The sequence below is a fragment of the Athene noctua genome, chromosome 25, assembly GCF_965140245.1.
Source record: "Athene noctua chromosome 25, bAthNoc1.hap1.1, whole genome shotgun sequence".
Taxonomy (NCBI): domain Eukaryota; kingdom Metazoa; phylum Chordata; class Aves; order Strigiformes; family Strigidae; genus Athene; species Athene noctua.
Genome location: NC_134061.1, coordinates 4,814,874 through 4,829,265, shown reverse-complemented (window position 1 = coordinate 4,829,265; position 14,392 = coordinate 4,814,874). Strand labels below are relative to the sequence as shown.

General features: G+C 51.4%; 1 protein-coding gene across 3 annotated transcripts in view; it reads right to left on the bottom strand.

Annotated features, from left to right (window-relative positions):
- The window catches only part of LOC141970128 (acid-sensing ion channel 2), a 514,990-nt gene that overhangs the window by 103,891 nt on the left and 396,707 nt on the right, over nt 1–14,392 (bottom strand). The window contains exon 1 of one of the 3 annotated variants that reach the window (XM_074926502.1): nt 148–668. The exons of the other annotated variants lie outside the window; for them this stretch is intronic. Within the exon in view, the coding sequence (XP_074782603.1) occupies nt 148–630 (483 nt within the window). The 5' untranslated portion in view covers nt 631–668. Of the gene's footprint in view, nt 1–147; nt 669–14,392 lie in introns of those variants that run through there. 3 annotated transcript variants of the gene reach the window in all.

Below are 14,392 nucleotides of genomic sequence, written 5' to 3'. Positions count from 1 at the left end.
CGCACTCCGAGTAGCGGCACCACCGCGAGTAGAGGGGGGGGGGGGGGGGGGGGGAACCAACACTAAACAAGTCAAACAAAACCAGGCGCTGGGCGGCGGGGAGAGCCCGGACCGGGGAGGGGAGCGGGGGGAAGCGGGGACACTCACCGCAGAGAAGTTGTGGGGCCCGCAGAGCTCGCCGCGGTACTTGCAGGAGAGCAGCATGTCCTCCAGCTGGTGGCCCAGGCGGTCCATGAACTCGGCGCTGATGCCCTCGTAGTGCCGGGGGGGCAAAAAGAGGCGGAAATCGGCCAGTTTGGCGAACCAGCGGAGCCGCGCCTCGTCGCCGCGCAGCAGCTCGGTGAGCAGCGGGCGGGCGGTGCGGTTGGGCAGCAGCAGCCCCAGCCAGTGCCCCGCGTAGTAGAGATCCCCCTTGGAGAGGCGGGGGAAGCGCAGCGGGTTGTTGTTGCAGAGGGTGACGGCGGGGAAGGGCAGCTGGCGGCTCCACTCCGTGCGCACCTGGGTGTGCGAGGGGAAGGAGAGCCAGTGCAGCAGGCGGTTGGAGGACCAGGACAGCAGCAGCCCCAGCGCGGTGCAGAAGGCCAGAACCCACAGCGCCCGCCGCGGCAGCGCCGCCCGCCCCCCGCACATGTGCCGCAGCCCGTGCAGCCGAGCGCGCAGCGGCGGCACCCGGCGCCCCCCCCCCCCCGCCATGGGCGCTCCCCCCCCCCGCCCCCTCCCCGCCACCTCCCGCCGCCGCCGCCGCCGCCCGGGGATCAGCGCCCGCCGCCCCGCGCCATGCCGGGCCCCGCCGGGCCCCGCGCCGCGGCCGGCAGCGGCCCCGAGCGGCGGGGGGAGCGGCCGCGGGCAGCCCGCCGCGCCGGCACCGCGCTCTCCGCCGGGCAGCAGTTCCGGCAGCGCGGCATGCCGGGCCCCGCCGCCGCCGCTGCTGCTGCTGCCGCTGCTGCCGCTGCTCCCGCCGCCGCCTCCCCGCCGCGCCGCGGGGCGGCCGCACCCCGCGGGGGGCAGCGGGGCGGCCCTGCCCGTCACACGCCGGCCGAGCCTCCCGGCCGCGCCGCTCACATGCTGCTGCGGCGCCGCTCCCCCCCCGCCTTCCTCCTCCTCCTCCGCCCGCCCGCCGGTACCGGGCGCCGCCCGCGGGAGCAGAGGGCTCCGGTACCGCCGCGCTGCCCCGCAACCCCGCCGGCTTCCCCCGCCCCGCCGCGCACCGACCGACACCCCCGCCCCGCTCTCGCTACTACCGGGCTCGCTCCCGGGACCTCCGGGGCTCCCCGACCCCAACCGCCGTCCCAGCCCCGGTGCCTGCTCCGCGGGGTGAGGGCTGCGGGACACCCCCCGCCCCGCCTAGCCCCGACCCGCGCCCCGCCGGCCCCGGCCGGGATGCCGCTGCCCTCCGGTTCCCCGGGGAAAGCCCTCCGCGGGGTGCGCCCCGTCCGCGGGCGAGGAAGATGAAGAGAAGGAGGAGGAGGAGGAGGAAGAGCGGGGCGAAGCTTTCCCGAGATGCAAGTCCCGGCAGCGCCGGCGAGCCCCGCCGCTCGGCGCCAGCCGCGCTCGGGAGGCGGAGGGAGGGATGCTCAGCCCCGATCGCGCTGTTGCTTCACTGGAGTAGCCCCCCCTTCCTCCTCCTCCTCCTCCTCCTCCTCCTCCCCCCACCGCCCCCCCCCGTTTAACCCCCGGCAGCGCTGAGCCAGGGCGGCCGCCGGCCTTGGCCGGGCTGTGGGGAGCCCTCCCCGCTCCGTGCCCCCCCTTCCCTCTCCCTTCTCCAGCCGGAGTTTGTTTTTCTGCTTTTCAGCATCCCCGGGGGAAAACATGATATCACAGACACAAGCAAAACCTAGAAAAACAGGCAAGGTTTGCAGCCCGCTCTTTGTAGCGGTTGTTTTCTGGGGAAAGCAGTTGATTGTTGGGGGGTGGTGGGGGGGTGTTGCTTTTTGCTTTCCGTAGCAAAGCTGCTCTCCGGGTGCTCCGCTTCCATCAAGAGCAGTGGAAGCACAGAGAAACGCGTTTATCAGAGCATCACCTCCCTCCGACCCCCGCTGCCTCCCCCTGTGCCAGGCCGAAGCCCTTTGGACTCATCTTGCCCTGCACCGGACACACAAAACAAAACAAAAAAAGCCCCTTTTCCCCAAAAGCATGCCGAGACTCAGTAACTTGTGATACGTGTTGGCATCACATCGGGTTCCCTTCGCTCTGATCTGACAGCAGCTCGCTGTTACCTTCATTTTGATTTCGAATGGTACCAAGAAGCTCTCCTCTAATTGTGTCCAATTAAGCTGTAAGTGGCGATTCAACTGCTTTAAATCCCCCCTGATATTTTTTTTTTTTTCCCTCCGACTTCATTTTCCATGTGCATTTCGATCCGTTCTATATTTTTACCCAATAGATGGAGCCGTTACAGCCTGGTTATCTCCAGCCTCTTTCGCAGAGTTTCTGTTTTACCCGGGCAAAGCTGCAAACGTGCAGCAACCCCCGACTTGGTGGGGAACCGTCCCCAAAATCCCACCCCACGGCCCTGGGGCCACAGGGAAAAGTGTGTCTGAGGGGTCCTGAGCTTGTGCCCCGCTCGCCCGAGCTGGAGGTGCTGGCAGCAGTGATTTGCACAAACGCCCTGATGTGGGCGCAGCTTTACTCCCTCTAACAACTTTGATCCCTGCTGCACTCGTGTCCACGCTCTGCAGGAGTTTTGCCATTTCTTAGCACCGCTTGTAAGTGTCAAACCCTTTTCAAACCCAGAAAGATGGCCATGACCTTTCTCAAACCGAATGGGGAACGGCCAGAAGTTACTACATGTGTTAACTCCCGTTGAGCCTCTCCGCCTGGTTTCAAAGCAGATCTCAGCTTCTTTTCTGCCACCTGTTGAAATCAGTGGGAGTTTTTCCCCCTTGGCTCACTCGCAGGATCATAAACATCCAAACTGCTTTGCCACGAGCCAGTCTGAGATTGTTACACCTATGATATACTGACACAAATCCAAGGAAATAAAAGGTACCTGACTATAAACACCCTCAAACATTCCCTCCCCCGCAGACCTCATCGCTACCTTGCAGCAAAGGCAGTGTCAGACGGTGCCGGGTTCTCTGGCAGCGCCTGGGCTATAGGTTGTGCCTGGCTGGAGAAACAGCACAGCCCTGACTTTGTCCACTTGCTTATTTTCAACCTCTTCCCCTTCTCAAAGAGCTTTTCACTTGCCTTTTTTTTTTTTTTTTTTTTTTTTTTTTTGGGGGGGGGGGACGGGTAGCTTGGCAAAAGGGGATTGTAAAGGAAAGATTTGCAGGTTTGCGGGGAAAAGCTGTTTTCTTCCCTTTAAATGCGCCCACTCCAAATTATCTGCTCAAATCTCCCTGCCTGGTTTATCATAGGGAAGTAACTTTTCTTCATTAAAAAACCCCAAGCAACTGGTGGTAAATAGGAGTAGGATGGCCAAGACCAACTTCACCCTGAGCTGAAATTCAAAAGCTTCCCCATGAAAACATTATGAAGACAAACCAGACAAAACCCGAGCATAAAATTCAAAGCCTGCATTGGCTGGTGTGACCTCTCGCCCTTGCCCAGCCACCCACCCTTTGGGAACCATCTCAATTTTTCAAGTTATTTGAGAAAGCAGCTCCGTTCCCCACTCCCCCTGTGCTTCATCAGAGTCCTCGTTAATTCTTTACCCAGCCAGAGCAGCTTAAAAGCTTATTGGGTTTAATGTATGGAAGGAATAATAGAGCTTGAATCAATAAATATTGCTTATTAATCAACAAGTCACTTTAAAATTATCGCTTGGGGTGGGTGAGTTTGCTACTTCTGTTGGAGATGAGAGTTGGGATGGTAAGAAAATTATACAGGAGAAATTCAGTGAATCATTCCGGGTGAATCCTGCTGTTCTTCCCCCCAAGACGTAACCCGCGTGCCCCTGACAGGTACAGGAAAAACAAATATTCTGAGGTTTTTCAAAACCAAAAGCATTGCCTTCTTTTGAAACTTCATTTTCACTTCAAACATTGACTCAGGTTAAGACAAAAGGATTAAATAAAAGCTTTAAAACCCTTGGAAAGTAAATCATAACACTTTGTTCCAGCTGGACCCTTTTATTATTATTATTATTTAATTCATCCCATAAGGGAGCAAAAGGAATGAAAGCTCAACCCCAAACGCTTTTCCCTCCAGACTCGCCGTGTGACTGGCAAGCTGAAAAACCCACAAACCCCCCGTTCGCCAGGGCCCTGCGACCCCCTGGGAGCGCGAGATGCTGAATGAAAACCTCAGGTCTGTAAATGTGAATTTGGCAAAAGAGTTTCCCAGGTTTCCAGGCTTGGCTCGCAGGGCTGCAGCTTCGCTCCACCCCCGTGAATGGGAGTTAGTGCATCCCTGGGGATTTATGGGATTTATTCCATCGCTCAGTTCAGCAGAACAATTCCTGGTGGGTGACTGGGCAGCAGATTTTATCCCTGGTTCTGTGCGACAGCGAGTTATGGGTTGGCAGTAACACCGTGATCGTACCCAGGACGTGGATCAACTTCGCAGAAGCTGCGGTACTATCTGGTTTATAGCGGGTTTAGTCCCTAAAAGCAGGAGGTGAGATGCCAGGGATGGGATCAAAGGGTGCAAGACTCTGATCTCCACCTTGCAGTGCTGGTTTTCGTGTTGTCAAAGCCCCCCAAAAATGAAGGGCTGCTTTTAGCTCTCAGCAGCTCAAGCTAAGGAGATACCAAAGGGTCAAATCCAAGGGCCAGATACCAAAAGGCTGGTTGTCCCCAGGCAGTCACCGTTGGTGGGGAAGGGAACCCCCTTCCCCTGCACAGAAGCATCCCCTGGTGCTGCTGGAGATGCCGGTGTGGAAAGCAAAGCCTGAGCACCACCACAAAGCTTTGCTGGGGTCTGCTGTGGGCACCAATACCCGCCGAGGCACTCCGTGGAGCAGAGCTCACGGTGCAGCCCAGCACCTTGGTGTATCTTAGAGAAAAATGAGCATGCTCCTCTCCGGTGAGCTGCAAACACCAGTCTTCCCAGAATAATTCTCTGCTTTGCCTAACCGCTGCAAAAACAATTCCTGCTGAAGCCACCATGTTATGAGAAAGTCATAAAACGCTTGGAAATAGGGGTTTCCATGGAAGCTACCATCTCAGCCTTAATTCTATTACTGCAGCCTCGAATCCCAAAGTACGTGACAAACTGGCCCCAGTGCAATCCCAGACCAGCACAGCTTTGGGGAACCCCCAGGGTGCTGCCACCCCACAAAGAACACCCTCATTCCAAAGGGGGTGGTGGTGTGTGTTTTCTTTGGTTTTGTTTTATTTTCCTTGAAAGCAAATTATTGAGCTTCCAGCTGTGAAATTCTCCAAACTAATTGAGGATTCTCAGAGCAGAGCCCTCCTAGGTACAGCCCTGCACTACATCTGCTATGGGGATTTTTCTGGGTCTGCAGCATTTTGGGGCTGTGTGTTTTTAACGCGGAGAGGTAAAATACTTGATCCATAACAAAATATTGAAGGCACATAAATAATATGTCGGTAGCCCATTTCTTAATCTGCTGCATACATTCTAGCATCAGCAGCGTAGTAAAATGGTTTGCATTTTACAACTCTGCTTTCAGATCCAGAAATAGGGAAACGTTTGATATCTCATTTTCCATGCCTTGTGTCTGTATAATAAAAAAAAAATAAAACCAAAACCAAAAACCCTACAAAAAACCCGAGAGAGATCAAACAAATGCCCAAGTGAGTAAAGATGCTGTTGCTCTTTTGGGGATTACGTTGGGACTCGCCGTGTGTGAAAAGCAAATAAAAGTGGGGTTTTCTGGGGTTATGCAAGAGGCTGCTAAAGATCAGTTAGAAAGACTTTAGGAGGAGCCACATCTCACCTGGGGTGGGGGATCCCCTGTGACTGCCCGTAGAGGTGTCACCTTTGCCTTTACAGCAGCCAGGCTGCACATGTGGGGAGCCCAGGATTTAAAAGGATTAGTAATATATATAAAGATATAAATTAAAGATATAGATAGATAGATAGATAGATAGATAGATAGATAAAGATATAAATTAAAAGGATTTAGTCCTCCTTTTGTCCCATGTTTTTGGAGGGGACATTGAGACACGTGGCTGGAAAGGGCTGGTCCATGGGCTTGACATCCATTTGGAAACCAACTGTAGATTTTCAAAGGTCCTATGCAATGCCATGCGTGACAGGGCTGTCCCATGTCCCCTAATTAGCAGAGTCTAGTTAAATTGGCATTTCCTGACATAACCATTATTCACTAACTTCCCTTAAAGCAACAAAATGATAATATATATATACATATATATATGCCAGTGTGTATATATATGTATATATTTTTTCTTCTGCAGGCAGAAAAGGAATTATTTTATTCTATTTTAAAATTCTCAACTGGCATCCACCCAACTATCTCCTTTTTTTTTTTTTTTTTTTTTCCCCTGTTTTCCATTTCACCACTGAAGAAAAGAGGAGAGGGAGTGAAATAACTGAAAATGCCTCTGGATTTCTTAAGAACTAATTTTAACATGAATCCTTTTGAACAAATTAAAGAGCAAAGTTCTCACAGCCTCTTAATGTCAGTAAGCTCCTTTTCTGTTGCACGCAATAAATCTCTGATCAAGCATGGGGTATCCTGGTCGCAAGGGAACAACCCACCTCCTGCTGCAACGCTCTCCAGGCATTTTGGTGGCCCTGTGGCCACCATCCTGCTGGCCAGAGCTGTCGGGGCTGACCAAAAGCCTCCCCTGCATCCCTGGGTAGCTCCAGAGCTTGGCCAGCTGCCGAGCTCTGGCTCACCATGGTGACACATCGCAGGGTCGGGCTGGGCAGGAGAGGGTCAGGCAGCACCCTGTGAGCTGGGGCAAATCACTGCTGCTCGCCCTGGGGGATCGTAAGGAAATGGAGAGAGCCAGAAAAAGAGGCTGGCACCCAATACCCAAGATTTTGGAATATTTCTCCCACGTTAACTGGCCCTGCTGGAGTTATCCTGGATCTATCCAGCCATTGCAAAGCACAGATACGAGAAAAAAAAAAAACCAGCACCTTTAAAAAGGAGCCCTGAGAGACGGCAGGGAAGAGGTGGGGGATGCATGAAACACAGCCAGAGGCTGGAGAAATTATTCCATCTTCAGGAGGACAAAAAAGTATATTGAATATTATCTCCTTTTTGGAGAGAGAGCCTGTGTCTCTGAAGTTCAGAGCCTTGGGGCAGCTCTTCACAGAGCGGAGCTGCAGCTGGTTTTTTGTGTTGTCATTTTTCTTTTTCTTTTTTTTTTTTTTTCTGTTGCATATAAAGGGCTGAAGTTTGCTTGGAGTCGCCTGGCATTTTGCTGGGTGAGCTCCTGCTATTTTAGCTCACATCTTTATTTCTGATGGGCTGTACAGAGCAGGAACAGGAGCGATGTTGTCGCTGCTTCACTTGGGTGTTTAATCACGCTCCAAAGCTTTTTACCGCTTTGTGTACACCGCCACAGGAGACGTTCTGGCTTAATTAAAAAAGAATCCAGAGAAAGAAAAAAAACCTTTAAGCTCGCTTTACTATTCAAATCTGTGTAATTCAATGCTTTAGTCCTGGCTGTGTGGCCGTGAGCTGATCCATATGGGGATTAGACGTCACCTACACCTTCATATGTGGCAGCGGGATGCAACGGTGGGAAGCATGGGAGGGAGATCCCTGGTCCCCCCTCTTGGGGAGATAATTCTGGGTACTATGTGGGCATAACCCTAGAGTGTGAAAGTGGGTCTGGAGGCTCTTCTGGACCTCACCTGGCCTCAAAAAGTCACATCCCAAGGAGCAATAGCACCTGGAAAATGGGAACCTGGCGCTTCCTGGTCGACATTCGGGGCTGAACGTGGCCCCAGCACACCAGGTGCCCGTGGTCACAGCAGTGTCAGGAGGAGTCCTGGTGAATATTTCATGTCACCTCCTCTGTCTGGAGAGAAAATTCGCCTGCTGTCTTAATTCCACCCTTCCTGCCTCTGCTGAACCCTTTTTTCTCAGGTTAAATTTACTGGACTGAGCAAATAGAGACGAAAGCTGCTCTGTGTTTAGATGCTGAATGGGACTGAAAATTATATCTCTCCCAGGGAGTTTTGCTTCTAAATCAAGTTAAGGGAGCAATTTCTTAAGTTAATATTTATTCTTTGTCTTTCCTAGGTATTTGAAGACTCTTCTGGGAGCCAGGTGGGAAAGAGCCCTTTCTCCTCTTAAAACCTGTTGCTATTATTTCAAATATAAGCGAAGGTAAAGAGGCTGCCACAGCCCTGTTCTTTATAGCAGCAGGGAAGCAGGAAAAGTCATGCTTCAAATACTGAAATATGAGCACAGCTCGGTTGGGACAAAAGGGGACGGTCACCTCTTGCAGGTAGCAACATTAGACTGTCATCCCACAGCACCGGGGCTGTGTTTGGAGGCTGCTTTATTTGCTGCATGAGGATCATCTGCTGGAAAGCAAATATTTCACTCACTGGGCCAGTTTGGGGCCTCCCCACAGAGGCTTTGGCTGGAGTTTTAAAGATTAATCAACCTCGGAGCGTTCCCGCCGTCAAGATCTGACACAAAAGCTGCCACCGAAACCTCCCCATCCTCAAATCTATTTGCTACTGGGAGTGATTTGTGACACAAAGAATTGCACAATAATTCGCTGCTGCAGAAATTCTAGTTTAGGCGTTTTTTTTCTTTGTTTGTGAGCAATTGGCTCTGCGTGGAGAGCAGGCATCAGAGGTCTGCAGCCACCTGGAGATAGATGTCTTGAGGACAGGGGAGAGGCACGTGTGTGGGCCAGCGTTTGGGAAGGGTGCACATCTCACATACGCTCGCACACCCGTGTGCTCTAGCTGAGCACAAAGGTCACATTGGAAGAAATCAATAAATGCAATTATTATAAAAATTGCCGGTGTACCCGGGGCATGCAGCTGGAGGCAGACGAGGGCAAGTCTCCAACAGATTCAGCTTTGACCTAACTGTACTTCTGGCACGTTCACCCCGCGGAGCGGCAGAGCGAAGGCACATGGAGATTCCCCGGGTGACAGTGGCTGTTTGCAGTTATCAGGGGATTGTCAGTGATATTTCCCAAGGGAAGCAAGCCCTTTCTGCACAAGGGAAAGACTCCCCCTCTCCATCAAAAAATAAAAAGAATTCCTGTCAAAAACTATTTCAAAGGAAAAATTCTGACAGTCATGAAGTTGCTCCAATTCCTTTCATATTCAGTGGGAATGTGTCTGGTATTTCAGCACAGGTTCGTTTAAGCAACACCCATCCGTGGAAATCCCAGGTTGCTGCAAACTCCCCCAACACTGCTGCAGGAGGAGAGTTTGGGGGCTTTTACTTTCTTTATGTGATTTGGGCAAGACTAGAGGACATTGGGTGGGTGTTAAAAGACTGTCCCCACTAATAATTCCTGCTGTCCTTGGCATGGGTAAAGCCCATCGGCAGGGATGCTGGGCAGGACGTGAGCAGGGCTGGCTGGCGGGGCAGGTAAGTGCTACCTGCTGAGCTGCCAAACAGAAAGGATCCGTCTAACATTTCTTTGGCAGGCTAATGGGTGACAGCAGTTGTGTGGGAAGACTAATGGAGAAAAGGTTTGATAAAATAGAAGCACCATCCCTAAGTTTTTCAGATGCTTTTTTGCAGTTATATAATTTTAAAATGACATTGATTTTGAAAAAAAAAAAAAAACACACCAAAAAAAAAAAAAAACCAACCCACCCAACACTGGGAAACTTTGAGCACTTAGGGCTGGATTCTGCTCTCGCTGTCAGCGGTGAAAGTTTGGGTCCCTCCCTGAGAACAGCAGGGGAGTCTCAGCACATTTTCCCAGGAAAGGGAATTAGAAACAGGATTTGGCCCCACACTCTTTACAGATTCTAAATGCCACTGGTGCCTTACAGGGAAGAGAAAAGGGGCTGAGCCATCACACTCAGGGAAGCATCTGCAGTCTGCATCCAGGCAATATTCCCTGTGCATGTCGTTTCTATGCCGACCGGCATCAACGCCGCCCGCCGGGGGTGCACCAGGGGTTTGCACCTTGCAGGGATGCGGCACCATTGTCCCTATGGTGGGGTCTGTCTGGGGACCCTGTCCCTGCCTCACACAGACCCCCCCAGGCGCCTCTTGCAAAGCCACCTCTGCAGGTCCTGAGGAGCTCTGGAGGATCCCCAGGTCCCACTCACCCTCCTGGACCCGGCCTCAGGGCTTGCTTCTAGGGGAGCGTTGGTGGAACAGGTTGAAAACAAGGATGATGGCATGAGAAGGAGCAGCCCAGGCAAGGAGTCAGATGGCCAGCGGAGTGGTGAGCTGAGTGTGACACCCTCATCCCTGGCACACCACGGCCTGGGTGTGCTCAAGGCTGGGTGGCAGCTGGGGGAAAGCTGGGGAGCACCCCCAAAACCCTGCTGAGCTCACAGGGCTCTGCTGCAGCCCTTCACTGGGCTGAGAGGTGTCCTCAGGGCACACAGAAAGAACAGTGGGGTGTCACACCTGCTCTGAGATGTGAAGCTGGACACCTGGCTCTGTGCCTCAGTTTCCCTGCCCAGCTCTCCTGTATAGCCCAGTACGTTTCCAGGCACAGGCTGGTACGGCATGAAGGACAGTGGGACCTGGCTCTTGCCTGGCTGGGATCCAGCCCCTGGGAAGATGTCCCCTCTCCCATTCTAGCCAGGAGGGACTTTTTTATTAATGCTTCCCTGTAGGCTCCAGCATTTAACTCATCTGATGGCTGATGGCTTTTTTATTATTAAAAATACCTGTTTTCTTCTTCCTGTGGGAAGCCAAAATGAAGGGAGCTTTTAGATGGGAAAAAACACGAAGAAATGAAACTGCAGCAGAAAGAAGGTTCCTCCAGGAGGGATGTATGGACTGACTCTGCCTTGACACAGAGAAAGATGCTGTCAAGATTAGTTTCCCCGAGGAAATGTTGTCCATGCTTTTTGGGAAGGTTTGAATCAATTCTCTTACCCCTCCAAGAGAAGCAGTTTTGCTCCAGGTATATAATAAGGCACAAAGATGAAGTTTCCTGGTCATTTTTATTCTCCTCTGTAGCAGTCCCCATAAATATTGCATAGATTCGTATTCTTAATTCCTCTCTCCCACTCCCTCCGACTCTTAAAGTCACTGGCTGTGGCTGGGGGAGCACGAGGTGGGTGCGTGTGGTCCCCTGGTTCTGCACTGATCAGCGGGTAATGAACTGGATGATTCTCCAAGATGGCATGTCAGTGTTTTTTCTTGTCAAGGCTTTTTTGTCTCTGATTTGATATTTTAAAACAATATACCTGAAGGTGTAAAACCTCCATGGATGACTTTGAGAAGACCCCTCTGTTTTCTCCTTTATATCTGCAAGAATATGAGTTGGTTTAGCAACATCAGGAGGTTTTTAAATTTTGCCATTAAGCTTGTAAACAAGATGCTCCAAGGAAGCAACTGCTCTTGTGCCAGTGTCCCAGGCTTTAAAATCTGGGGATTGAACACATCCCCATCTCCCTTCCCCACATTTTCAGGATCAATTTCTTGGTGCCATGAAAGGTGGTGGCAGTCAAGAATCTTCAAATAAGGGGGGGGACAGCAGCTGGAAATCTGCTGGTTTGCACATCGTGCTCCAAAAAGCCTTTTCAGAGCTTCCACGAAATAGAGGAAAAGCAGGACTGTATCTTCCTTCCAACTACTCCTAACCATGAGTGCAGCATCCTCCCACATTCCCCATTTAGCCCCCGGAGATAGTGACACATTAGGTTTATCACATCTCTGAGATGGACAGAAAGGGACCGAGATGAGACATTTCCATGTGGACACTAAAAAACCTTGAATATATTCCTCACGATGGGTGTTTTTCATGACAATAGGGTTTCTTTTCTCACGTTCATTGACATCACATTATGCAGTAAGTCCCCGGGGAACTGTTCCCGGAATAATTGCACAAGACAAATAATCAGTATTTCCAATTTATTTTCTTCTGCTCTTCCGGATGAAGTAATGTGGCGCTTCTTTGTGATAATTGGAAACACCTCATACTGACCTTAGAAAAAGAGGGAAGAATTCAAAATATTGATCTTAGAGCTAACTTCAAGGGAAAACCTGGCATCTTGTGCTTGGAAAGCTTTGCCTGGGACAGCTTGCATTGTTCTCCACACACTCCCGTGCAGAGACCCAGCTTCTGGGCAGCAAATCGGGGTGTGTGCTGGGGTGCAACCCGTTCCTTGGAGAGGTATCAGCACAGACCAGCCACCACCTCAGGGGCAACTCTGGGGGTTACAAATCTTCCTGCCAGTTCTGTTCAGTTAACCCCCGCCTTTGCTTCTCCAAAGTTTACTGAGATACTGTGTTACTACTCCTTGGTGCTCAGCAGAAGGTTGTCTTGGATACCAGTATCACCAGTGCTAGGATCAGGGGAGGCATCATCCTTCTCTGGCCGATACAAACTAGAATCCCTCCTGAGAGCACCCTGAGTCTGGAGTGCACCCAGAAATGTCAAATAAAATTAGCAGACAGGGTTCAAAACAAGCAGAATAGTGTACTGCTCCACACCATGCATGGTGAAAAATGGGCTGAGGGCTGTTGATACAAAGATACACCTCGGGCTTCAACAGGCTGGCCACAGGCTGGTAAAGATCAGCACAATAGTTTTGGGGAACACTGTTACATGCTGTCCTTATTTTTATCCTCTTCTCTAGCTATGTGTTTTTATCAGGGACAGGATATTGGAGAAGACTGACTCTCAATCTGATTTAATACAGCTACTCTCCTATAGTGTGACGTTACGCTCCTGACAACCTCCAGACTTTGCAAAGTGGGACATGCCTGAATCCAGCCTCTCCCCATTAGGCTGTTGGGAAGCAGAGGGATTTCAGCTCACTGACAACTCGGTAAAACCACAGCGAACCGGTGTTTCTCTGCACTGCAAACTACGTGCGCAGGGATCTTCTCTGCACCTCTACAAATGAGAGCCGCGGTGTGTGCCAGAGGCTGCTGTTTGACTTGCAGCAGAGCAGCCGGGAGCTCGCACGGCTCCGTCACCCCTTGGGATGGAGCAGAGGGCGAGTGCAGCTCCTGACATGCCTGCAACACCGCCTGCAGCAACCACCATCCTGCACCTTACACAGCCTGGCAGGGGATTCAGACACAGGCATGAATGGAGAGTTTATGAATAACCCGGTATCAATCACGCTGTTTAAGCATTATAAAGATTTGCGTGCTTTTCAGTTGATACCACATAAAGATCCATAATAATGAGTTTTTTTGAAAATGCCAAGAATCAGCTCCTTGTTATCTGCTTATAACGCAGCCGGTACCCACAGCAATCACCCACCACAGCCCAGTGGAAGCTTTCTGCTTTACTGGGTTTGCTGGACTAAGGAACTGGAGGAGTGATGCTGCTCTGAACAGGCAGAGCTCAGAGCCTGTGCAGCACAGGGAACACCAGGGTGAGGAGGCAGAAATTGCTCTTCTGAGGAAAAGCTGTGCTCACCCAAACTTCCCAGCGCAATCGGTGCCAGGGGCAGAGAGGATCGTGGCCACAGCACTGCCAGGGAGTCTGTCCTCAGACCCCTCGAGGGTTTGCATCCACTCAACCTTCAGGATGCAGCAGCTAATGAAACACAGATCCTATGCTCTGCCTCATCTAATACAGCTGGATCTCCTCACACAGGTCCCTTTAGACTTACTTCCCTTGCAGTATAAAAGAGATTTTAAAGGTAATACATGCCTAAAGCTATGTGAAGCGGCCTCAGCACGACCCAGGATCATCTCATCTCCAATAGGTTTCTCTAGATGTGGACCAGGTTCCCTTGCTGGTGTAAACCTAATGCACCCACACGGGCTTGGTGGTGAATTCAGATGAGCACATGGCCTGGAGCTACTATCATGAGTAACAGCTTCATGCATCTTAAAAGGGACTGAATCAGCTACCAGAATAACTCAGGGCTTCTATATCCAGGCAGCGGCATATCCGCCCCAGATTCATCCACGCTTCCTGAGAGTTAGGTTTGTGTACACACGCTGTGCTTGCTTTTATAATTATAATCTCTTGGTTGTCTTACAAACAGTAGTCGCTTTAAGGGTGATAGTTTGAGCAAATTCCCCTGTTTGTTAAGAAAACAATATGGGCTTGATTACGAGCTGAGATCTACCTATTGCTAAGCCGGGTAAATGTGCTGAACTTGGGAGTGTCACACACAGGCTCAGCTGGCAGGGAGCATGCTCGGAAGAAGGGTTGGTCAGTGAAGATTTAGCTTTAAGCATTTTCTAGGGATGAACCTTTCAAAAATGAGATGTGATTATTGCCGGAGAACTCCTAGTTGCTTCCCATTGTGCTGTGCGGGAGGGCTGGGGAAATCCAGGCAATATCTGAGGCTGTGTTTGCTGCTTCGGCACTTGCAAAAGCCCCAGTGAACGCAGATGGGATGAGCAAAACAGGGTAAATACAAT